A 24,865-nucleotide genomic window follows, 5' to 3' on the forward strand; every position below is an offset into this window, starting at 1 on the left:
GCTGGCAAGAATGCCCAGGCAGAGGGAGCAATCTGTATGCAGGCTCAGAGGGGTCAGGTATTACAACACTGAGAGCTACGAGAGGCTCCGCCTGAGCAGACGGTTCCCTGGGGCAGGGCAGGAAACGCAGTGAGAGAGTCAGAGCCAGATCTTGCAGCGGCTTTGGGTGCTGAGCCTGAAGCCATGGCGGAAATGCACTGGCAGGATTGTAGCGGGGACCGGACCTCTTGGCAGCTCCCTTAAGCAACATGATAGGGGATAAATGGAAGGGCTCAGACCGGAAACAGACCAGTGAGGAGGGAGCAGCAGTAATTCGGGAGAAATTGATAGGGATCTAAAACAAGACCATGGCAGTGGGTTAAGGAGAAAGAGAGAGAAGTAGAGCTTTTAGAGATTAAAATAAAATCTATCGATTGATTGAATATGGAGACTTGACATAGAAGGGACATTTCTAATGGATCCCATGCAGAGTGCTGGCTTAGCTGGATCATTGACAGGTTTTTGATCCCAAAGATAAGAGAATCCGGGAATATCCATTTGGAGAAAGAACAGTGAGACAGACTGGTTAAAACCTTGAGTTCTGAAATTAAGTTTGACCTGCATTTATAGTCCCAGTTCTGCTATCTACCAACTGCATGAACTAGCTTGGCTTGCCTAACTTCTCTGAGCCTGGCTTTCCTCACTCATTAAGCGGGGCTAACAGTAGTACCCACCTGATAGGTTTCTGTAAGGAGTAAGTGAGATAACCATTAGGAAGAATGACACCTAGCACTTATTAAGTGCTTAATAAATGTTACGCATGGTGTGAAGAATGGCCCTCTGGTTGTACAGTGCAGCATCGCAGAGCCCAGGTGCCCAACTTCAGAGTTTGTGCTTGGAACCATCCTCACATCCTGCCTCCAGTAGGCAAGTGCAGATCAATTAAACGGTTGCAGCGTGGCCTGCACTAGGGGAGCGGTTCGTCATAAGGATGACAAACTAGGCAGGAGATTAATCACAGGAGATCTTCTGTGCCAGACTAGGGAGTCTGACCTTGATCATATGTGAAGAATGAAGAAATACTGGGATTTTAAGCAAGGAGAATACAGGTCACAAATTTTGGTTTAGTTTAGTTTAGATTTTATTTATTTATTTGTCAGAGAGACAGAGAGAGAGAGTGCGTGCCCAGGCAGGGGAAGTGGCAGGCAGAGAAGCAGGCTTTCCGCTGAGCAAGGAGCCTGATGTGGGACTTGATACCAGGACTCTGGGATCATGATCTGAGCTGAAGGCAGACGCTTAACTGACTGAACCACCCAGCCGTCCCACAATTTTCATTTTAGAATAATCACTTCAACAACAGTGTGGAAGGGCTAACCTAATACCACACAAAGGAGTTAGAGGAAAAGGCCCTTTTCCTTCCTTGTTCTTGTCTCCCTGACCGTATAGAAAACTTTATTTGCCAACTTGCTTTGCTTATTTACAAGTAAAGGGGAAATAAAACAATGAGGAAAACATGAGGTGTTCTGAGTGTGTTGGCATGAAATTTCTCTTAGTTGGTCCCCATGAGCTGCAGATAATGTGGATCCGGAAGGCTTCACTTTGCCTTAAAAGGCCGATCCTTGACACTACAAAGCAGGGAAGGAAGTGCCTTCACAGTTGGAGAGGAGCAACCAAGCCTGTGGGACCACAGCAGGCTCCAACCCAGATGCTAAACCCTATATCGTCTAGACCTGTTGGAGCAATTTGGTCTAATTAGCTGTCCAAAAAAGAATCTTCAAATTTTAATAGTGCATAATCGTGCTTGCAAACTTCCCTCTGCCAATCATGAGCTCTAGAAGTGAGGGTTCTAGGGCCCACAGTGGCTTGGCTGGAGGCCGTGAGGGTGTTTTAATGACTTTGTATGGTTTAATGACTTCATTCAGGAAGAAACATTTGGATTAGAGAGGGGTGATCAATGAGGTAGTAGCCATCTTGACAGGTGAAGCTTGACGAGAGCATGTCAGATAATCTGCAGAGGAGTATTTCTGCTTCAAATCTAATTGGAATTGGCACTTTCCTTTCTCTCTTTGACAGTCTTGCTACTAGAGCATGAGGGGTGGGGAGAGCTCTGGGGGACAGCTGGCAGATTTGAGTTCCAATCTAAGCTCTGACTAGCTGGTGGTGGGAACTTGGGCAGAGACTTGAACTCCATGGATGGCCATAGCTCAGGCATTAAGAGAAAAGACTCGGTCATTAGGAGGGAGGAAAAAGAAGGGGAAGAGGAGGAAGAGGGGAAGGGAGAGGGAGGAAAGAAGAAGAAAATGAGAATGGTGATTTCCAATGACCTAGTTTGTGATCTAATTATCTGAGCACCTCTCTCTGTGGTTCCTAATCTCCCAACAGTACTTCCATCGTTCTTTATGGATCTTTGCAGGTGTACATCGTTAGGACTCTGTGATTCTGTGAAAGTTCTAGGAATGATTTGGAATTGCAGAAGATGATGGCAAAGCCTTCCTGTATTATAGGAGGTGATATTTCAAAATCCGGAGGCTGCCTCAACAGAAGCCAGAGGCAGGAGTGAGGATTGGCGTGTGTCATACAAAAAATCTGTGATGATCAAATCACAGTGGCCATGTTTGTTTTGTTCTCCTTTGCTGGTCCACCTGAAGACTGCTTTATAGCTAGGACTGAAGCCGTAGCCTGTCTGGTACTGCTACCGGGTAATGTTTATTTTTAAATCTAGTGATTTTTTGCTCTCACTGCTCCATCAAATCCCCAGGCTTTAGCCTAGCTTTCAAGCTGTCTGTCGCCTAGCTTCCTGCCTTACCACCACTCTTGTCTCTTGCTCCCTTGTTGTCCAGCTTTCTTCCCTCACCCTGGAATGTGTGTTCATTCTCTCCTGACTTCACACCTTCCTTCCTCATGTACCCAGAATGATTCAGCACAGAAACAAGGGGTTCCTTTATGGCCCAAGCCCTGGGCTCAGAGCTGGGAGGACAGAGAAAAGTCCATACTGAATTTAATGTTCATATGCTTTTGAAGAGCGAAATATGGGGTGGAATGGAAACCCAGAACATCTCACCTAGAGCATATACATGTCACCACCCATCTGCTTGCCCATCTTATCTGCTCTCTGAAGCCAAGCTCATGCCTGCAGGAAACCCCAGTCTACCTGAGTGCTCGTCTAATGACCCACAGCTGACACACTCACTCTAGTCTCGACAGGACTTAGACTCCCTCTCGCACAATTTGAATCTTTATTTTCTATTCTGTTGATAATGTGTGAGGCGCTTTGCACTCTTCATCCCCAAATCCTACCACAACCCCACAATAACTGTCTCTGTGGGTCTTTCCAGCCCTTTGTTTCTATGATGAGTCTTAACTGGAATGTCTCTCTTCTCTTTTCTATTGCATAATCTTCTTCCAACCTTGCACATTTTTGTGGCTGGGTGGGCCATGGGACATAATTATTATTACAATTACCCGACCTTAATAACTAACACCTTGTAGCCTTTTAACCACCAACAAAGCATCTCTAGATCCATTATCTCATTGTTTTACTCAAGAACTTTGTTATGTAATTAGCGCAGATATTAATTAGCATCCCTGATTTACAGAGGAGAAAATAAATCTCATAGGAGCTTAGAAACCCGTCTTTTGCATATCATATTACAAAAGGTCATGAATAAGATCATGTTGCCCCTGTGCTATCTCTGGGGAAGAAATGTGTAGGTAATTTACCTACCTCAGAATTTCTGATGGGAAAATCATCCGCCTGGGTTATGTCACTGCTTAGTACCTAAGGTTCCTTAACCCTCTTCGACATTAGCTGAAGCCTTGTGGATTTACAGTGCTTCTTCTCAACAGAGAGCTGAGCGGATCAAGAGTAGCAAATGTGTATGACCCCGCTTACCCTGGTATTTATCCTGATATTTACTCCTCTGTCCATTGTTATGCATTTGCAATGCTCTTTCATATTCTTGGAAAAATAATCTGCATTCCTATCTCTCCATCCTGGTCTAGGTACCACCATTCCTCAAGATCCCACTAAAATTAAACTCCACAAAAAATCTGCTTCCTTTTCTTCTCTCTCTGCCTGTACTCTCTCTGTCAGCAGTCAACTTTACCCCTACCTACCGAATTCCCATAGCATGTCTCCGAGCAGTCTCTCTTCTGATGTAGATATTTACATGCAGTTGTCATTATCCTGCTCAAATGCCCAAGTCTTTGAGTTCAAGCATCTCTCTAGATTCGTTTCTGTGGCCCTAATTGAGACGGAGCCCATGCTTTGCACATAGCAGGTTCTCAAGACCATGCGTCCAGTTGTAATCAAGAGAAGAATTATTTAAAAGAGCGACTTCGGGGCACCTGGGTGGCTCAGTGGGTTAAGCCGCTGCCTTCGGCTCAAGTCGTGATCTCGGAGTCCTGGGATCGAGCCCCGCGTCGGGCTCTCTGCTCTCTAGGGGAGCCTGCTTCCTCCCCTCTCTCTGCCTGCCTCTCTGCCTGCTTGTGATCTCTCTGTCGAATAAATAAATAAAATCTTTAAAAGAGCAACTTCATTTGGGTGAGGACACCCAGCATGAAATGGAAATAACTGAGAACAGGCAAAAAAAAGAAAGAAAGAAAGAAAGAAAGAAAGAAAGAAAAAGAAAAAAAATCAGGACTGCATGCTCTAACCGCTTGACAGATTCTCCATTCCAGATAGGACACTAGTGGTCATTGTGTCTGTTGTCCCAGTGTCATTTTTACATTCACACTGAGCCTTTGACGTGAAATCTCTCCTAGCACCGCTGAGGTTGTTCTTCTGTTTGGGGAGGTGGGGGTGTTCAAGAGAAAGTTCCGGAGTCTCAGGTGAAGGGCTGCTCCATTTATTCTCTAGCAATTCAGATTCCTTTGACAAACTTGGTGTTTCAGCAGCTTGAGAAATGAAGGAAAGAACCATGTCTGTCTAGACTGACCAGAAAGTAAAAACAAGGAGCACTTTGAAATCTGTGAATCTGACCACAACTGAGAGTTGTACTTAGTCCAAGTAACTGGAAAATCAGTTTCTTGGATTAGACAAATGCTTCCCTTAAGACTCTCAAACTGCCAGCTTTCTTCTTTTATAATTAATAGAAAATTATTGCACTGACAGACAAGGGACTTCATATTTGAGCCAATGGGAAAACTTGACGTTGAAGCCAGGGGAAATAATTCAGCCCCAAATAGAGTTGTTAATGCCAGGATAAAAGCAAACAAGTGTGCTAATGATCTTCCCTTAGAATTGGATGGTGATGAATTTTGATAAATTTCCAGGTGGAAAATATATCAGTTCTCTCTGGGCCAGGGACTGGACACTCGAACGAGAAAATGCTGAAATGAAAAGTACTCACATGATCTCATTTCCACTTTCTAGAGGATACAAATGCTGAAAAGAGAGTTAGTTCCCATTTCAAGGAACAAGATCTTCGGGTTAGAGGCATCCATGACAAGATGGTAGTGAGGTAGGAGGAGCCCTGATTTCCTTGACCGGGACCGCCATCCCTCGGCTGGCTACAGGAATCACATGCTGGTTTCAAGATGTAGCCCTTCTTTGCTGTTCTTTGTGTGTTCAGTCTTCCTACCATCCAGCAAATATTTATTGCCACTTACCACACACCCCGCTCTTCTCTGGGTGCTTTGGGTATAGCAAAGAAAGGTCGCAGTCCCATCGGAGCCTTCCCATTCTGTGGGAGGAGACAGCAGATGCATATGTAAGTAAATGTGTAAGATCAGTTAGTTATCCATGCTATGAAATGAAAAAAAAAAAAAAAATCAGGGTCAGAGGAAAACAAGGGCCATGCGCCAGGGCAGAATGGGGTGAGGCATTGCTGTGTTATACAGGTTGCCTAGCGAAGGCCTCACAGATGATATGACATTTGAACAAGGACCCTAAAAAGGAAATGAGGAAGACACGTGCATACTTGAATAGAGAGTATTTCTGGCAGAGGGAATAGCAAATGCAGAAGCCGTAAGATGTGAGAGTTCTTGGCAAGACCAAGAAGAGCCTGGGGGCAGCTGGCTCGGTTGAAGCAGGGTCAGCAAGGGAAGAGTGTAAGCCACGCATTGGGAGCTGGGGTGGGTACATGCTGTAGGCACAGCTTCTTGTCCTGGTGAGAACAAGTCTGAGCAGACCGCCCTGCAGGAAACAGGAACACTTCTGACTCCACACATGCAGCATGAAGCAGCCTCCTCACGGTGCTCAGACCATACAGAAATTGAAAGAGGCAAGGAAAGAGAAGCGGGGGGTCTATGTGATAGAACCTGGGTGGCCGCTGTGTTTTCAGCTGTGCCGCAGAAGGACTTTGCCACTTCGTGAACCTTGTTCTCTGCCGGTCACCCTTATTCTCTCCTTCAAACCCACTGAGACATCGCCAGCCCTCAGAGCCTCATTCAAGCAAGGGCAAGACAGTGGGGACACCGTGTTGAAACAGAATAGGATTTGGAACTTCAGAATCTTGGGTTTGAAGTCTGCCTTTATAATTCAGTAGCTGGGTGACTTTCAGCCAATCATGTCACTTCTTTGAGTCTCCATTTCCTCATCAGCATCATCAAATGTGCTTTAAGTAGATTCGCCAATTAAAAAATCAACATTATCCAAAGAGGGCAATTCTGTAATCAACAACTGAGGAAACTGGCTCAAGGGGTTAAGGAAGCCATCAAAGGTTGCGATGAGATGGCAGAAGCAGGATTTGAACCTATGTAGCATGGCACAGGGCTCACGCACTTAGCTCTTGTTACCACGCACGACAGTGTGCATGCCACAAGAGATCACATAGAGAAAATACAGAACACACAGTAGGGACTCGGTAATTATTGGCAGCTGGCTGTTTGTACTTGACCGGGTTGTAAGTAACAGAGAAACTAACCAGAACAGCTTAAGCCAAAAGGAAACTTGTTGGTTCTTACAAATAAAAATCAAGACCCCAGATTCTAAACACAAGCTGGCTGCAGCATGCGGTTCAGTTTAGGTTTCAGACTGTTGGTTACCACCATCCGCCTCTTGGCCATGTTTTATCTGTTGATTCTTGGTCATGCCCTATATGGGGTGGCAGGACAGCTTCGTTTCCACATTACTGTAATACCAGGCCTGTGGAGGAGATGGGGAAGGCGACATGTGTCCTGGTTTAGCCAGAACGGTCATGCAGTCCAATATGAGAGAGTATCCACCTCCCCCCGCACGTCCCAATTGGCCCTGACCATCCCCATTCGTACCTGCCAGCCGTGCTTAAATATCCATCGCCTCCTCCCTCCCTCTCAGAAGTACCCCAGTTTGGACACCGGATTACATGATCATTCTCCTGATTACCAGAGAAAAATACTGAGATTGCGTCTCATTGGCCATTGTCCCAGATACAAAGTTATCCCCTGAATCTTAAGTAGGATTTATTTAGCTGGGAGTGGGGAGGGATGGGGAGACCAAAGAAGAATAGAGGGACTGTTAGTCCAAGAGGTGGATTCTGGGTGGTCAAAGCCACAAATGTCCAATTCAGTTCCTTTTTCTTCCTTTGTGCGGTTTGGTAGGATTTAGCAGGAAACTGAGAGAGTTTGGGAGTTGGGAGAACATGGGTTTGAATCCTGGCTCTGTTGCTTCCTCTAGCTCCATGACCTGAGTCAGATCGTCTTCCCGTTTTAAGCCCAGTTTCCTCCTGTGTAGAGAGAACTCACTGTGTCTGCGTCGGTGAGTTATTATGAGGATTAAATAGGTTAATTGACATAAGACATTTACCACAAAGCTTGACATCTATGATCTGAGAAATTGATAGCTCTTGTTTTTCCATGATGCCTAGAAGAGATCCAAGCATATATTAGGTGTCAAGTAAATATCTAGTGACCAAGGACCAGGACAAGAAACAAAGGACCATGACCTTTTCAATAAATACTCAAGAGTCTGTCAGTGATGACGAGACCTAGTGATCAAGGAAAGGAACCTTACAATTTGAGATTGAATTGAGGAGATTTGGGATCCAGCTAAAACAATGAGAAACCACTGGGAAAATGTACTCTTTAGAACTAAAAAAATGAGATTATTTGCTTTCAAACAGTAAAAAAAAAAACAAAAACAAAAACAAACAAACAAAAAAACTTAACAACCATACTGGGGTAAATAAATATGAATAATTACTGTGTCCTTCTCCCAAGAAATGTAAAGATGTAGAGTCTTGGGTAGAGAAGTAAACACATAAAAGCACAGGGATGTCCTACTTAAATACATAGTAGATAAAGTGGAGAATGAGAAAAGCCACCATCTTAAATATATAGTAGTTCTTTGGATGAGGAGAAAGTAGTAAAGATACCCAACTGAAGGGCTTTGAAGGGCTCAAAGGGGAAGAAATCCCTTCCAGTAAGGGAGAACAGGAGAGATTTGATGACCTGGAGGTCATTTGAGTCAGACCTTAAAGTAAATCTGGATCTTACAGGTGGGGAAGATATGAAGGTATCTCAGGCCTCAGGGGCACTCTAGCCAAAATCTTGCCCTTGTGCTTTTGCTTCCTCTACCGAGAATGCTTTGCCCACCTATCCACAGGGCTTGGTGCCTCACTTCCCTGGGGCCCATTTTCAAATGCCATCTCTCCATACGGACCTCTCGAGCTACCTGTGTAAAAATCGTGATACCCACTCTCTTTCCTGCCTTGCTTTTCTCCTTGGCTCTTGAAATTCCCTAACCTACCACATTCCACAGACTTTCATTGCTTATCTTGGCCACTATCTCTCACCTCTTCTAGAATGCAGGCTCCATGAAGGCAGGAAGTTTTGTCTGTCTTGTTCCCCGCCTGTGTCCCCAGCACCTGGAAGAGTGCCGGACACATAATTAAGTACTCATATTTTGTAAAAGGAAGGAAAGGAGAGAGTCTAGGGGAGGGAGAAACATGAACCAGAGGGTGGAAAGAATGTGGAAGTTAGGGTAGCAGACACAGTATCAATAGAGGAAATTCAGGCAAGAAGAACATGGTGGGGCCAGACCCTAGAGGACTGGAAGATGTGGTCCAGGAAGCCAGCTTTGATTCTGCATGTGATGAGAACTCTCAAGGCTTTCGCTAGGAAATGTACAGAAACAGTTCTGTGCTCATCAGACTGTGGTGTTTGTAGCAAGGTTCAGCAAAGAGGAAGGCTGGAGGTGAGAGAGTCAAAGAGATGGAAGTAACAAGATTTGATCCTGTGAAGAAAAGGAATGCTAGAGAACGTGTACCGATGGGTGACCTGTATGTGCCGTGATTGATGTGACAGCTGCTCTGACATTAATAGTCAGAGCTGCCAGTTCTTAGAGATGGGAGACAGCACTTTCTCCTTAAGAACAATTTCTTTATAGGCAACACAATGTTTCTAAATGACTTTTACTTACTTTTCTCTGTTTTTACTACTTACCATAACGCAATAACTGTTTCAGTACCTGGAGACCTTGAGCTTTACCTTCCTCTGGGACGTATCTGCCTTTGCTGCTCAAAGTAAAAATGATGACTTCTCTCTCCCCGGGAGCCCCGTTTTCCTGTCGCAAGCAGTGCTCCTACCAGGAGGAAGTGCAGAGATTGCACATTTGGAAAAATGGGAGAGGAGACAAATAGAGTATAAGGTTATCCAAAATGAAAAGTAGTTAGCACAAGGGATTTAAATCTGAAAAAGGGAAACTAGAGCTTCTCCCTTTCCAAGCAGCCAAGAATGACATTTGCAAGTGTTTTTTTAATTAATGCCCAGAGCATATGTGTGTGTGTGTGTGTGTGTGTTTGTGTGTGTGTGTGTGTGTGTAGACATCTATACAGATAAGGTTATTGAGGATAGAGTCTGTGCCCTATACAACTCCAGGAACCCCTAGTCCCATATTCACATGGAACCCAAGGGGAAGGCTGCTTTCTGGAGCTGCGCAATGGACGGTTGTGTTTCCAAGAAACACTGGTGGAGCAGTGAAAGGGTCAACAAACCTTCCAAGAAGGCAGGACAGAGGACTGATTTGAGGGTTGGCCCCACTCTTTCAAAATCTTTCTCTTTCTCAGGTCCTGCTTTAGTTTGCCATTAGAGGTGAATTTATTTGTGTTACCATTCTCTATACCATCCAGCTGCTCTCATCTGTGGCAGAAGACTCCATGACTTCATGCAGAAGCTTGAAGAGATGGGGGCCGGAAAATTATAAAAGACAAAAGACGGGGAGGACGGAGGGTGCCATTTCATGCACAGTGGAGTCAAGTACTAGTCTTTGAGCAGCATTGGAGAATTAAGTTGGGGTGAGATGGGAATAGGCCTTAAATGCTGAGCCAATTTAGGCATTAGGGGGCTATTCAAGGTTTCTAACAAGGGAAATTTATGGAAATACGGATCAATCAAGCCTTCCCATAACCAAACATCAGATGGTCTAGTTACCCATGGGCTCCCACCTGGGCATCTCCAAGAAGGGCATCGTTCTCTTCCTGGTCTCCATCCTTCCATACAAGTTGGCTAACCCACGTCATCTTGGTTCAACACATATTTACTGCATACGTGTTATCTATCAGCCACAGTTACGAGTGGCAGAAACAGCTGCTAAAAACTACTATTCTCTGGCTTCCTCTCCGTTTTGAACATTTGCTTTCATTTCCTCCCATTTGCAATGCCTTGGGTGCCATTCCACCAGGAAGTACGCTTTCCAAGTACTGTCATGTTAGAGCCTTAGGAGAGAACTGATGTGGCCTACAGTGCTAACAGGAGCGCTCTGTACGATGAGAAATGTATGTTTTCTTTACTCTGGCCAGATTTTTCTAGACCAGAAAGTGAAGGCTTTTTAAATATTAGCATGTAGTATATTTAACAAAGTGCTTACTGAAAATCCCACAAAATATGTCTTTCCTGCATATTTTTAAAGCACAGAGGCTCACCTTGGTTTGTGTAAGCATTCAGTGGTGCGCGTTATACTTTATTTTGGCCTCCGTGGTACAGATCGGGAGGGTGGCTCTCTTTGGACTCCTGGCAAAGTTGGCTAACTGTACACAAAGTTGGTCCAAGGCTAGGGTGACTTGTGAGTTCTGTGCGAGAGCCCTCACTGTCTGCTGTATAAACACATGTCTAAATTCAGTCCGGTTCCTCGTGCCCACTGGCAGCAGAACCCTCCTAGGACAAGTTCTCATCGTCTGCTGCTTGGGCTCCATCTCTAGTTTCCCTTCTTACTGTCTCCCTCATTCCAGGCTTCCCCAATACTCTCCAACCTCTGTATTCTTAAACAAAATCAGACCTATTCTCTTGTGTTTTTAAAAGGCTCTGGTTTTCCTGTAGGGATGGTTGGCAACAATAATTTTTATCAGGAGGCCATCTCTTGAATATATTAGAATGTGCATAAAGGGCTGGCTGGGCAGGAGATAAGTGAGGTTTCAGAAGCCATACCTGTCATTACCAGTGTCTTGAATTCCTTCTGAAATTTTAAATAATGTGGACTAAATGAGATTTTTGTTGATTAAAAGGGGGCTACTGATCTCCAGAAAGAAGTCCAAACTTGCTCTGTCATGTAAGGTCCTACATGATGTGGTTCATAACTATCTTTCCAGGTCAAACACCTGTCTTGATGTCGTTCATCTCAGTACTTGATATTGATGATCCTAACAAGAGAGGTCTTTGGGGATTTTTCGTCTGCTTGTGGAGATAGGTGCATAAACTTAATTTCAGGTGGTCTGGGATGTGCCCTAGAGGTAGAGTGGTGGAACAGTGAAAGAGTCAACAAATCTTGTTGGGAGGAAGTGTTAAAGCCCCTGAATTGCCTGCATGGGCTAGTGATAATTACCTCCTGAATATTGACGAGAAGACCAACCCAGACACAAAAGATTTACATGCAGTGCTCTTGAGGCATGAACCTACCAGGACACTGGGTGATTGTGCATTGTCCAGAATGGAAGATGAGATGGAAAATACAAGAAGGAGTTATGGGATTTTATACTAACATTTTTAGGGTGTTATAGAGGGTGTGTGTGTGTGTGTGTGTGTGTGTGTAGAAAGGACACATAGATGTGGTTTTTTTTTTTTTAAATAACACAGTGGAACTACCAGAAATATAAAATAAGACTGGTAGTGCAAAATTGAAAGGACTTAGGGTCTCCTTCTTACAGGCCCTGATGCCAAAGAGAAATTGAAGGTGGTTTGTATTCTGGTGTCCAGCTGGGAACTCATGTGAATGGTGGTACCATTTAGCAGGGTAGAGAATCTAATCAAAGAAGCAGGTCTGCACAGAAGGTAGGAGGTCTGCTTGGAACATGTCAGGTGTGAGGTACCTGTGCGCTGCTCATGTTGGAACGCACAGTATAGACTCTGGAGACTGGAAGGGATATGTTGGCTGGACATACCAATTTGTGGGTGATGATGGAAGATGTGGGTGGATGTAGTATCCAGAGCAGCATTGGATATGAGAAAAGATGAGAGCAAGGGCGGAACTGCAAAGAATACCGTCATTAGAGGGAATTATTTTTTAGTTGAGAATCAATCTTAATTTTTCTGTTTTTCTTTGTTCCTATTTTCCTTTGTTTTTCTATTGAAACATTTAAAATATGTTTTTAAAATAGTCATCATCAGAAATATTTATAGTAGCTAGGGCATCTGTCCTTAAGTTGAAAGCAATACACCTAAAAAAACCAAAACACAAAAAGTGCCTTTGCCTCTCTTCAGGTCTGTTCACCGACAGCAGCACAGTCACAGGCTCGATTTAGATCTGATTCTGTGTCCTTGCCATCCTTTTTATCTTTTGGAAACTACTTTCTCTTCCTTTCTAAGCCACAAATTATTTTATCCATTCCAGCATTTACGATTTTTCACATTCAAACTGATGATGTGTTATAGTTAAATTAGCAGTCATTGTTTTTCTAAGTGGCACATAAAGTCATTTTGCATCTTAGAGTCCTTTGCCTGCTCTAGTCAAAGTCACATGGTATTGCTTTGCGTCTTTCCCTTCGGCAAGATGTCCTTTGGACTTGAGAAAGATGGAGTGAAACAGCCCATTTTGCTCCCCAGCCTTCCTCCACCTGACCAGACTTCGTCTTCCATGAAGTGACACATGGAGGGGGCCCGAGCCCCCTCGTGAAAGGCCAGGAACTAGGCAGCAAGGGCGAGGGCTGGGCCCTCAGGCCCTCTTAGCCTGGGTTTTTGCAGGCCCTGAGAGAGCCGAGGAAAGTGAGAACCCATTGACCTTATAAAAACAAGCCCTTTTCTTCACAGAGGGCCGCCCTGTGTTGCGCAGGGTTCTGGTTGCAAGCAGCAGGCACTAACTCCAGTGGGATTTATTGGAAGGAAATCTGGTGTTGACATCACCTCTGGTGAGATTTATTGGAAGGAAGTCTGGTGCTCACAGGATCAACAGGAGGCAGAAGGAATGGGCTTAAAACGGAGCAGAGACCAAGGGAACGCAGACTGTGGACCTCTGGAACAGCCTGGCCAGGATGTTGGGACAGTGCTGCCACTCCGGCATGCTGCCAGAAATTAATCTTCACTGTTCCCTTGGCTTCGGCTCCTGGCTCCAGAGACAAAGTTCCAGTTAGGAGCGTCCACTCTGACTGCTGAGATCCTGCCTGCATTCTGGTCGCTGGGAGATGGGGAACAGGAAGGTGTCTCCCCTGGGGCTTCAGGAGAAGAAACTAGGGGTTCAGCATGTCACCACAAGAACAGTACAAGAGGAGCACCCCCAGACAGAAAGGGGGTTTGAGGTTGCGTTGCCAAGAGTGACAGACGTTCACCACGCCCCCTTCCAGAGTCGCGGCTTGCTGAGGCCATCAGAGCAGGACTGGAGGACTGGAGCTTTGGCTTCATTCTGAAACGCAGGTTGGCAGAGCAAACAGCACTGCGGGAGCTCGCACAGAGGCTAGGGCCTCGCACTGAGTGTGTCACGTGCGAGTGCCGCTGGACACGCAACTCTTCGTTCTTGGGCTTTTCAGAAACTGTAAGGAGGAGGACAGTGGTTACCAAAGATTTCCCCAACTATGAAGGACTGAATGCAGCCGCTGTAGATGGCGGAACCCAGGTGCTAAATAAAATAAAGTGTCTAAAAGATGCCATTGTTTGAAATTAGCCCCGCAGACTGACAGGTAATTAACTTCTGCCACTAGTTTAATTTCTCGTGTGGACCTGGTACAGGAAACCATACATGGGTGGTAATTTTTTTCCCTCCAATCTCAGAGGAAATGTAACCGGGTATGAACTAGTGGCACAACTCATATATCAGTAGTCTGTAGTGGGTCTACATAAATCCTTTTCTTTAAAGTTATTTAACTGTTTTGAAAACGGTTTCAACAGAAGTAATTCCAATTGCCCCAGAAAGGAAACCAGAGTCTTAAAGAAAAATAGACTCTCTTTGCTGAGCAAGGCAAACATATCAGTATGCAGAGAAACGAACCAGTCTCTTGTGTTTTATTTCCTGAACAAATCTACTGAAACACTTACTTTGTGTCTTTAAAAGGCTGATAGACAAAGAATTCTGCGGCCACTAAAAATTAATGCCTACAACTGGTTTGTAACCACTTTAAAAGGTCAGGTATTCTTTTTTCCTTTTTTAAAAAAAATTGCTTCTCTGTTATTCATAGTATTTCATTGTGGGACGTTGCCCATATTATAAACACAGTAAGTGTTTGGTTTTTTAAAATTCATCAGAAACATATTCTCTGGGGAAGAATTTTCTATTTAAATAGTTAGATAACTGCGGTTTCCCCGCATACTTCATGTGTGAAATAACACATTTCTGTCCCCAACCTAGCCCTGTGTATAGCCAAGCCCTTTTAGACTATTTTCTTTCTTTCTTTTTTTTTTTTTTTAGATTTTATTTTTTTATTTATTGAGAGGGTGTGAGAAGGGGCAGAGGCAGAGCAAGAGAGAGAATCTCGGGCAGACTCCCCATTGAGCGTGGAGCCCGTGTTGAACCTGGAGCTCAATCCCCTGATCCTAAGTTATGACCTGAGCCAAAATCAGGAGTCTGGTACTTAACTAACTGAGCCACCCAGGTGCCCCCTTATAGACAATTTTCTGTCATTTTGACTCTTCCAGGACTTAATGTCTAAAATAAAGACCATTATACCTGCAAAAGGTGAGAACTTGATACTACTTAGAGCTGACTTACTCAAGTCATGCAGTGAAACTGATTTCATTTTAAGAACTAGAAAATGGTGGGGCGCCTGGGTGGCTCAGTGGGTTAAAGCCTCTGCCTTCAGCTCAGGTCATGATCCCAGGGTCCTGGGATCGAGCCCCACATCGGGCTCTCTGCTCGGCAGGGAGCCTGCTTCCCTTCCTCTCTCTCTGGCTGCCTCTCTACCTACCTGTGATCTCTGTCAAATAAATAAATTAAAAAAAAAAAAAAAGAACTAGAAAATGGTAATGTACAAACAGATCACTCTGATAAAAGCAAAATTAATTTTGGCAATTCTTTCATCAGTGGAACAGATAAGTTCACTTAAATCTTGACCCATTATACCCCTTGGATCCACAAAATAAGATGGAAGAATCTGTTATTATCAGTCTTTCAAAAGATCTTCACCCTTAACTCCTTGAAGGTTTTGCTGAAATGTCACCTCAATGTGGCCTTTCCTGGTCACTCTGATTTAAACTTCAACTCTTCCTCCCCTTACCAGCATGCCCAATCCCCTTTTCTGGCTTTCTCTTTCTCCATAATATTTATCTGATACAATATGTGTTTTATTTATTTGTTGTGGTTTTTCTCCCCTACCTCAGATAGAAGAAGCTACATGAGCACAGAGGTTTTTTGTTTGATTTGGTTTGGTTTCTCTTATTCCCTCTTGTATTCCCAGCACCAGGTACATAAGTAGGTGCCCGATAAATATTTGGTTGACCTACAACTAATGCAACATTTGTTTGAAGGATTCCGTGTACGGGTATCCCCAACTCTCTTGGTTTAAAAAGCAAATTCCCATCAATTATTTTATTTTGTTATTCTTACAACATTGTGTTTTAAGAAAGAATGATTATCCCAATTCAGAAGATGAAGAAACAGGGCCTCTGAGTTTCTATGAATTATGTAAGATCAAGGGTTTAGCAAGAGGTAGACTCCAGCCTCAATCCCAGATCAATTACTTCCCTTGAGGTGCTGCTCCCCACCTGACTTGTGAATGCGTCTAGCCAGAGGAATTAGTGCTCTGTGTTAGACATCACTGGTCTGGTCTCGAGCTAATGGATTCCGAAATGAAGACGAGCATAGAGTTTGGATGCAGCGGCCATTTATTCTTAATAAATAAAACAACCCATCATCTCCAGCTCTCAAGGATGTGAAACCTAACTTCTCCGCAGCTGAGCCTTACGTGTACCTGCCCGTTGGAGGTAAAGAGCCGTTCTCCTTAAGGTCATGCTGTGTCCCCCACGAAGAGCCTATGCAAACCCTTCCTTACACTGCCGCCTTCACACCGTACCCGCTTCTACTGTGAGCCTTTCTCCAAGGCCGCCTTTCTAGTGCACGTCAGGCTGTGGGTGAGGGGGTAGTATGCCTGATGGTCGAAGCTCCTAAACAGGCAGAACCAGACCGAACTTGAAGTTTGATGTGGTTGGGAGCTTTCTTTGGGACAGATTATTCTGTCTCATTCTCTAGAAAATGAGGTCAATGGAACCAAGTTCTGATAAACAAATTAGACTTTGCAGGTAAAGCATTCATGATTGCCCTAGGTGTTATTATCGCACAGCTCCTGTATCTCCTCCATCAGATCCTAGGGTCCTAGAAAGGAAGGCAAGTTACCGGTTGTATTAGTTCGCTCGGGCTGCCCTAACAAGGTGCTACCGTTGGGGTGGCTTAAGCAGGAGAAACCTAACATCTCAGCCCTGGATGCCAGCATGCCAAGGGCAAGGCGTTGGCAGGGTTGGTTCCTTCCGAGGGCTGTGAGGAAGATGCTGTTCTGTGCCTGCTCCCTGCTTTCTGATGGTTTGCTGGCATTCCTGGGCTCTCTTTAGCTGCTGGAAGCATTGTGCCCATCTTTTTCAGCTTCCCATGACATTCTCCCTGTGTGTGAGCCTGTGTCTAAATTTCCCCTTTTTATGAGGATACCAGCCATATTGGATTAGGAGCCCGCCCTACTCCAGTCTGATCTCGTCTTAATTAAATATATCTCCAATGAACCTATTTCCAAACCCATCCCATTCCGAGATTCTAGGGATTAAGACTTCAACATAAAGATGTTTGTGGGGGGGGTAGGTTCTACCCATAATAAAGGCAGGCCCTATCACCTGTGTAGTTATATTTACTTGCATTTTTAAGTGTCGGGGCATTGCTGCTAAATCCATTAGTTTAAGGAAATGTCTCTTGAAGGTTCAGAAATAGAGCAACTTTCTAGCAAATGAGTGGCCTTTTGAAGATTGCCCCTCCAACCAAGGTTTAGCAAAAAGAGGAGAGTTGCCTTCAGCTAGTGCCTTCTAAGGCTTTGTGTTAGGTTGTTGGATTAGGGTACATGATGGCCAGGTGACTGTTTTGAGACTTTCCAAGCAGGTTTTTAATGGGTAGATAGCTGTAATACCTTTGTGTATAGATAAGGACCCGTATGTGCTGTTTATAACTTTAAAGGTTTATTTGTCTAAAAATCAGGGTAACTCAGGGTTCTTTTCAAAATTTCAAGTGCAACTCTTTATTGCGTGTGTTAAATAATAAATGACCATTTTCCTTAAAAGTGTTTCACATTCTTTCTGATGCGTACAATGTGTGGTTATAAAGTAATGAGCTTGGTTCCACATTCTATACACATGCACTTAGAGTACCTTTTTTGCAATGAATACACACATTAAAAAAATTTTAGTATCTAATTTGCAGTGCCATACTCTACACATCCAAATTTTTTAAGTTGCTTTTCTTTCCCAAATCACTTGCTTGATGTAGCCAGATTTTTGGAGTTGCTTTTCAGGCTACACATATTTATTTGGGCTGAAATTTTGAGTTGATGTAAATCTCAGGATTTATTATCACGGAAATGGGACTATCTACAGCGCTTGAAATCTTACAAAAAGTCTGTAAATATTTGATGGATGAGTGACTGTATGAATGAATGGGCAGGGAGTCAGTGAATTCATTTCTTTTAAATTCCATTTGAACCAATGAAATCAATGGTCTCCAGTGAATATAATACTCAGGACAGAAGATAATATACTTAAAAATTCCGAGAGCAAGTTTTAATTTTTGGTAGCATTTTATTTCTATATGTTGGATTTTCTTGTGACACCTTGACTCTCCCCTACATCGTGTACATGGTGACTGATGGTTTCAAGCGCTCTGCAGTGAAAGGGGCCTCTAAGAAAGGCAGGTTGAGAGCAGACACAATGAGCACACATTTGCATAGGGCAGGAAGGGCACTGTAACATCTGGCGGTGGTAGCGGACTGGTCCATTTGTTGGTGCTCATTAAATTCACATTAATGCATGAGCTGCTCTGAATGTGTAAATGCCATTCTGGGTTGGTTGCTTTCTCCCAGGCCAACAGCAGTGACTTTTGGGACTCTCCCCCCCTGGTTGTTTACTTGCCAATGGCATTTGACCTGGGGTCAGACCTGTATTTAACCCTTTCCTGTAGGTCAAAAACAAATTAATTTGGTGAGAATTAAATTGGAAATGAATCGTCTGTACAGCAGGTGTTCCCTGTAGAGAATGTGCCCCAGGTGGAAGCATTTTGAGATCTGTTCCTGGGTCATCTCTGAAGAAGCTTCAGAGGTCAGAGAGGCAATTCCAAGACAGCCCATGTGGTGAGGGCCTGGAGATGGCTGTTGGCAGGTGCCGACTCGGGCAGTTTTCTCAGCAGCTTGGGGGGACTTTCAAAGAGGCCCCTTTTGGAGATAATTTATTCATATATTCATGGACATATATCTTGGGCATTCATTGAAGACTGATTTACTTAGAAGTTGCCCTAAATGATTGGAACTTTACCCTTTGCCCCTACCTCCCACCATCAACCAAAGGCTTTGACTTGAAGGAAACAAAACAATGCATTTTTCTCTTTCTCTTTTCTAGAGGATGAGGAAGATGAGGAAATGGTAGAGCCTAAAGTTGGCCATGATTCTGAACTGGAAAACCAAGACCAAAAACAGGAGGTGAAGGAAGGTATGGTATGGTGTGGGAGATAAATTAGTCATCATTTTACTATTAGTATCATTTAGCAACATGAGAGGCTGTCCTGGTGAGTAAATATTAAATACACACTCCCTCTACGGAAGGTTTTCTATGGTTGTTCAGTACATTATATTTACTACCATAAACTGTAATCCCCATAGCAAGGGTCATTTATTTTTTTGACCAATGAAAGTAAATAAAATAGAAGTCACCCACAAATGCAGCATCAAGTCCACTCACAATTCCAGTAAAATTATTACTAAATGGTGAGAGAATAAGATAGTTGTTACCCATTGTTACTTTGTTACTTTGTCATGTGACTTTGTCCACTGCATTGTGTATTCCCAACGATAACAGTAAAGGGAAGAAGCAGCGCTAATTATTTTGTTCATAAATTCTGAAGTATATTCACGTGAGCTACACAGAAACTTTAACAGTGATCCTTACTAATAACTCAGCTGTTCACAGTTTTGTTCCACATCTCTGCCTGTGTGAAGAGCAACCTCTGCATGTTCCAGTGATCACCATGATAAGCATTTATTAAGGGCTTCGTGTGTACCCAGCTCTCTCCTAAGCCCCTTAGAAATATTAATATCTACACCTCCAAACATCCTTTGGAAGCAGATACTATTTTTATCCCTACTTTCCAGGTGAAGAACCAGGAAGGGAGAGGTTTAAAAACTTATCCAAGAAGACAGAATGTATCCAGGATTTGTAGTTGACTCCAAAGACTATATTTCACCATGACGGTGTCATCCTGTCGTAGCACTGGGTCTCAAAAACAAGAAAGCAAAAAGAAAAAAGACAAGGGAAGACAAGAACTACTACAGGTGCCAATTCCCTAAAAATCTAATTTTGTATCCCTTTGAGATTCTCGGCCCTCAGAGATAAAAGAACTTTGAAATCATCGTTCTTACTGACAAATGAGGTATGCATAGATTGAAAAGCTTCTTCCACATTCCCTGCTCCATGTCCCAAGTATAGATCAACACAAGTCTGATTAGAAGCTCCCTAATTTTTAAATTCTAAATTCTAAAGATGCCTGTGGCTCTGCCAGAGTGTGTGGCACATAGCTGTCACTGGGGACTTTTATAAGAATGGGTACATAATGGCCATATATGCTCACTTTATCTGGCTCAGGCATTAAGTGATTTTGATTCCCGTCAAGTTCTGGGCTACAACTAAGGGCAGGGAGTAGAGGCAGCCTTTTTAACTGTAGTATCCACAGAAGGTGCAAGAGTTATTGTTTTCTAAGGGACTCTAAATGCATTTGATTGAAGAGATTTTGCCTAAAATTCTAAGAACATTTTTTTAAGCTGGCAAATGGAATATCATTAACACAGGTATAGCAAGAGATAAAATAAGTCAGGATTTATTAAAATAAATAGAGAAAAGATTTTTCCTTTTGCAAAATATCCTCAAGCGCTTCTGGGTGATAAAGAGCCGTGGTGTCTTTTGTGTGTCTTGGCACAGATTCCCTCCTGCCCCCTCCACCCCCCATTCCCCAAACTGTCTTCTCTGGCAAAGCAGTGCAACCCCTTTCTTAAGTTCAGAGAGAGAAAACACCCTCTCGTTTCAACTGTTGCTCAGGCTTCATGGAATTGATTAAAGTCCTGTTAAAAGTCAAAAAGAAGTTGGAAGTACATTTCCTGGACTGCTGCGCCGTGTGCCTTTTTCTCTATTAATGGCTTTTCTGCAAATTAGCACATAATGGGTTAAAAGCATGTTTATGTTGGCATCAAATTCTCTGGCTTTTTTTTTTTTTTTTAAGTAAGACAGTATTTTGCAAACTTTTTCAAGAATCTCCAGCAGATATAATCGTGGCGCCATTCCCACGGCTGTATGGTCGTTAGGGCTGTGTCAGCACTTCCCTTACGAACCTTGAGTTTCAGCGATTTATTACTCAGCCGTAAAAATTTGCTCTGAGCTGAAACTTGACATACACGGTTTTAGACCAGGAAACACATTTTTGAGAAATCTGGACTTTTGGGGAGTTAAAAAAAAAATGGTAAACAGGAGATGGGGAAAAAAAATCAGTGCTCACTAGGTTTTGACATTTTGCCTATGTGATATCAAAATGCACTAAATGGTAAAGAAATAAGGGTTTGATATTTTCCTGTTTTCACTCCTTTTTCCACAATGGAGTAGCACAAACAGCAGGTACAAGTTAGCTTTTAATCAAATTTTAGGTGATTTCTACATGTGAGCTTTCTGGTATCTCCATGTTCAAAGTTCGGAAACCTAACTCTTGTAAACACACATCATCTCATAAATCTCACATTAACTTCAGAGAAGGAGAGCCTTCTTTATCAGTTGGGTTTGGTTTTCTTGCTCCTGTTTATGAAATGATTTCACTGTAAAATTCCCAGAAGAGCCACTGTCCCTGTCTAATCAGGTTTGAGATTTAAGCTATGTCGTTTAACTTCTTTATTTTTTGTCTTTTACATAAGCTCTTGAAAAATATTTGAAAGATTTAATTTTTTATATTGAAACTCAAAGCTGCATTGTTGAAAACAAGACATTTCTGAAATTAGTATTTTTAAAATAGTTTTTGACCTCAAGGATTGTAAAATACTTAATATGAATTGTGAATTTCATTATGAATTTTGTATTTAAAAAAATTAAACTGCAAAACCAAAGATACAGAATATAGTAAGTAGAGTAAAACAACAACAACAAACTAGAGAAGTACTTATTAACTCAATTAAAAAACCCAAGAAAGTATAGCAAATAGGATAGAATCATCATAAAGACACATACACAAGTATTTCCATATATGAAGTGAGAAATTCACATTTCTTTAAAGAAAAAGAAGCAAAATAGACCCTAACATAAAATGTATACTAGATTTTAATCTTGCAACCACAAAGTCATAGACTTAGGCCATCTTCTAAACTTCAAATTTCACGAATTCAGTACATTTTCTTCATAATTGTGATTCGAGCTAAATGTAACTGTTCAGGTAAATTTGGGCAAGTACAAAATTGTCATTTGGATCATATGTTAGTTATATCCATGTGTTTGACTTTTCATAAGGAATTCTTTTTAAAAAAGGGCATTTTACATGCATAAAATATTGTTAGCTCTTGGCAGAAATACTCCATGTTTTGTGTTGCAAAAAAAAAAAAAAAACAACAACAGACCTGCAATAATAGCATTTTCTGCTTAACTTCAAAAGAAAAATCAATGATTATCAATGTTTACATTTTGGTCTGGTATGCCTTTTGTTATTAAATTAATTCACACCTTTTTATACAGTGAACATGTTGAAAATAATTCATTAGGTGCCAGGGATAGAGAAAAGCTGCGGAAACATATATCAGGGAGAATTTGGGGTCTATTCTGAAGTAATAGATTGTGATTCTAATTGTTTGTGCTTGCATTTTGAACCTTGTAGGTTCCATTAATCAACCAATTTTCTTTTAAGAAATATGGTGTCTGGACAGGTTTTGCCTCTGAATACAGCTTTTGGTCGTGGTTCCTGGATACTCCATTATGTTTTCATTACATTGTAGCAACACTTATCAATTTAAAGATTTTAAATATGGGAGGTCTTGGGGTTTATCAAAAATGACTATGGCCTATTTAATTCCTACGTTGAATATTGTTTATGACTTTCAAAAAAGTACTTGTCTGCACATGCATCTTATTATTTTGTACTAACAAATCGTGTCATTTGATCCCTGTTAGACATCAAAGCTTAATATAAAATATATCCTTTGTTTTGCTTCAGTAGCAGTTTAATTTCAAGCCAAATATTGTATTGTCAAACATAATGTCTGGAGAGGCTACTGCTTCACCTACCTGAACTTGGCCTCTGCAAATACACTTTGATCAGCCATTTGTGTTTCTCTTAGAGAAGAAGTTGTATGTTTTGAAAGCTGAGATCAAAGTGACAATAAGCTATAGGGAAGAAAAAATTACAGAAAATGACATAGATACGATTTTTTATTCAAGGTAATGGACCTGTAAGGAAAGATACAGGTGAAATAGAAGTAACTCAAAAAGATAAACAGAGAGGAGAATAGATATTTTAAATATTATTTTAAAAAAGAATAAAAACAAAAAGGTCCTAGTTCTCTGCTTAATTTCAGATGGGTCTCAAGTCATCCATCAACAGTAACCAAGACTGAAAAAGGCTTTTAAAATAAGGCACTCTTCTTAGTTCTACGATACCCTCTTTTGGTGAAGCTTATTTAATTATGTAACACTACTACCAAACCAGAATGAACCTAGCATTTTGTAGATTTTTTTTTTTTCTCGTTTTGCCTGGTTACCTGTTTTCTTGAACTTACATAAGGGTGAAAAAATTCAAATGCCTCATTTTCTAAAACAGAAAGCAGACTAATTAATTACTATTTATTGAACACTTAATTATTTGCCCAGTATATTCATCCTTAACCCTTAAATGAGACTTAATGTTTAGGTATCATTGCCGCATTTTATAGAAAAAACTGCTCCTCGGAGAGCTTTAGTTGGCTAAAGAAGCAAAGTTAGCGAAGAGCAGTGGCAACGCTGGATTCCCGGCTGGTTTTGTGGAGTCCTTGTTACTTACATCTGCACATTGCTGCTTCCCCAGTTTCTCAAACGAGTGTGTAGGCACCTCTGCTCAGTTCTGCTCCACAGAGGTTCCTGGAAAGTCCCAGTATGCATTGGCTTATTAAGGGCTCCGGAGGCTTCAGCAGCAGAGATATTTCTAACTATGTGTGGAGCTACCACAAGCTATGAGGCGCCAACTGTTCTGGGAGACAATCTTCTGCTGTAGTAGATGAATCACGTTTTGTTATCGTATGACCTTGGAGAGTTTTGTGAAAGGTGTGGACCAACTACAGTATCATAATCTTGGTTTCTTGTACAAATACAGATTCTGGAGTCCTTCCCGATCCCCGGCATCGTGGGCGGGGGCAGGGAAGTGGAGGTCGGAAAGGGGGAGACATTCCGTACATTAAAGACTTGAGATCCACTGTCTTGGCTCTGCAGCCATTCCTCTTGACAGCCCAGATTTCGTAGGCCAGTGGCTTCACGATACCGTTAACTGAAACAAATAATGTAACACATTCTGCTGACCTTGGACCACACCCTACATGGCTCCTCTGACCAGGTGGCCAGGTAGAAAGGCTGACGGGGATGGTTGGGGATGTGTTTGAGCAAGCCCGTCAGTGAGAGACTCCGCTAGGGACTCAGTGCTGACTGCAGTGCCGTGCCCTCCTCCTGTCCCTTCAGTTCCAGAAGCTTCTGGTCCTCCAGAGAGTAATCCACCAAACATCTACTGAATGCTGCCTGCACAGGAGCTGAACTGGAGCTCCTGAAGAACCACAAAGGTTCAGCAGACAGTTTCTACGCTTGAGGGCTTCTCAGTCTGGGGGAGTACCTAATCCTCTCTCTCTCATTGTATGGAAGCCTTGCCACTAGGGATAGTCCGTGTCGGCTGCTTGGGACTCCGAGGTGAGCTGACTTTCAGACACCGTGACATAAACCAGTTAATTCATCTCTCTTTGCCTCATTTTTTAATCTTCAAACTTAGTTTAATAAGATTCATCACGCTAGAAAGAAAGGCATAAAAACAATTTCGAGGTGTCTTATAGAAGCATTTATTTGTTCTGTATGTTTGTCTAAAAGCAGGGGATATCTCAGGTGAAAGCAGGTTTGGAAGGACACGTTTTGGTTATGAGTGGAACCTGTGTAAGAGCTAGTCAGCCTTCCCAGCTGACGCTCTGAGGTAGAACAGATGTGTCTAGGAGAGTGAGGAAGGCTGCCTCCCAGATCATATTATAGACAGTTCTGAGTTATTTCACATGAGCAACTTTCAGTCATATCCAATATACATAGTTTTATCGAGTTTTCTATTACGTACTCTTTGAGCTGTTTGTCA

General features: G+C 42.6%; 1 protein-coding gene and 1 long non-coding RNA gene across 5 annotated transcripts in view; one reads left to right on the forward strand and one right to left on the reverse strand.

The window, feature by feature from the left end:
* The window catches only part of LOC111147261 (dynein cytoplasmic 1 intermediate chain 1), a 268,219-nt gene that overhangs the window by 129,289 nt on the left and 114,065 nt on the right, over positions 1–24,865 (forward strand). For all 4 annotated transcript variants that reach the window (XM_022503188.1, XM_022503190.1, XM_022503189.1 and 1 more), the window contains one exon: positions 18,895–18,984. In XM_022503188.1, coding sequence (XP_022358896.1) covers positions 18,895–18,984 — 90 coding nt within the window. The remainder of the gene's footprint in view (positions 1–18,894; positions 18,985–24,865) is intronic.
* On the reverse strand, positions 12,481–24,273 carry LOC111147262. The gene is made up of 3 exons (XR_002640608.1): positions 23,549–24,273; positions 22,798–22,896; positions 12,481–13,853 (listed from the first exon to the last, which is right to left on the reverse strand). It is a non-coding gene; the product is annotated as an uncharacterized LOC111147262 (long non-coding RNA).

This window comes from Enhydra lutris, unplaced genomic scaffold (genome assembly GCF_002288905.1).
Source record: "Enhydra lutris kenyoni isolate GAN:26980312 unplaced genomic scaffold, ASM228890v2 scaffoldscaffold16, whole genome shotgun sequence".
Lineage (NCBI taxonomy): Eukaryota > Metazoa > Chordata > Mammalia > Carnivora > Mustelidae > Enhydra > Enhydra lutris.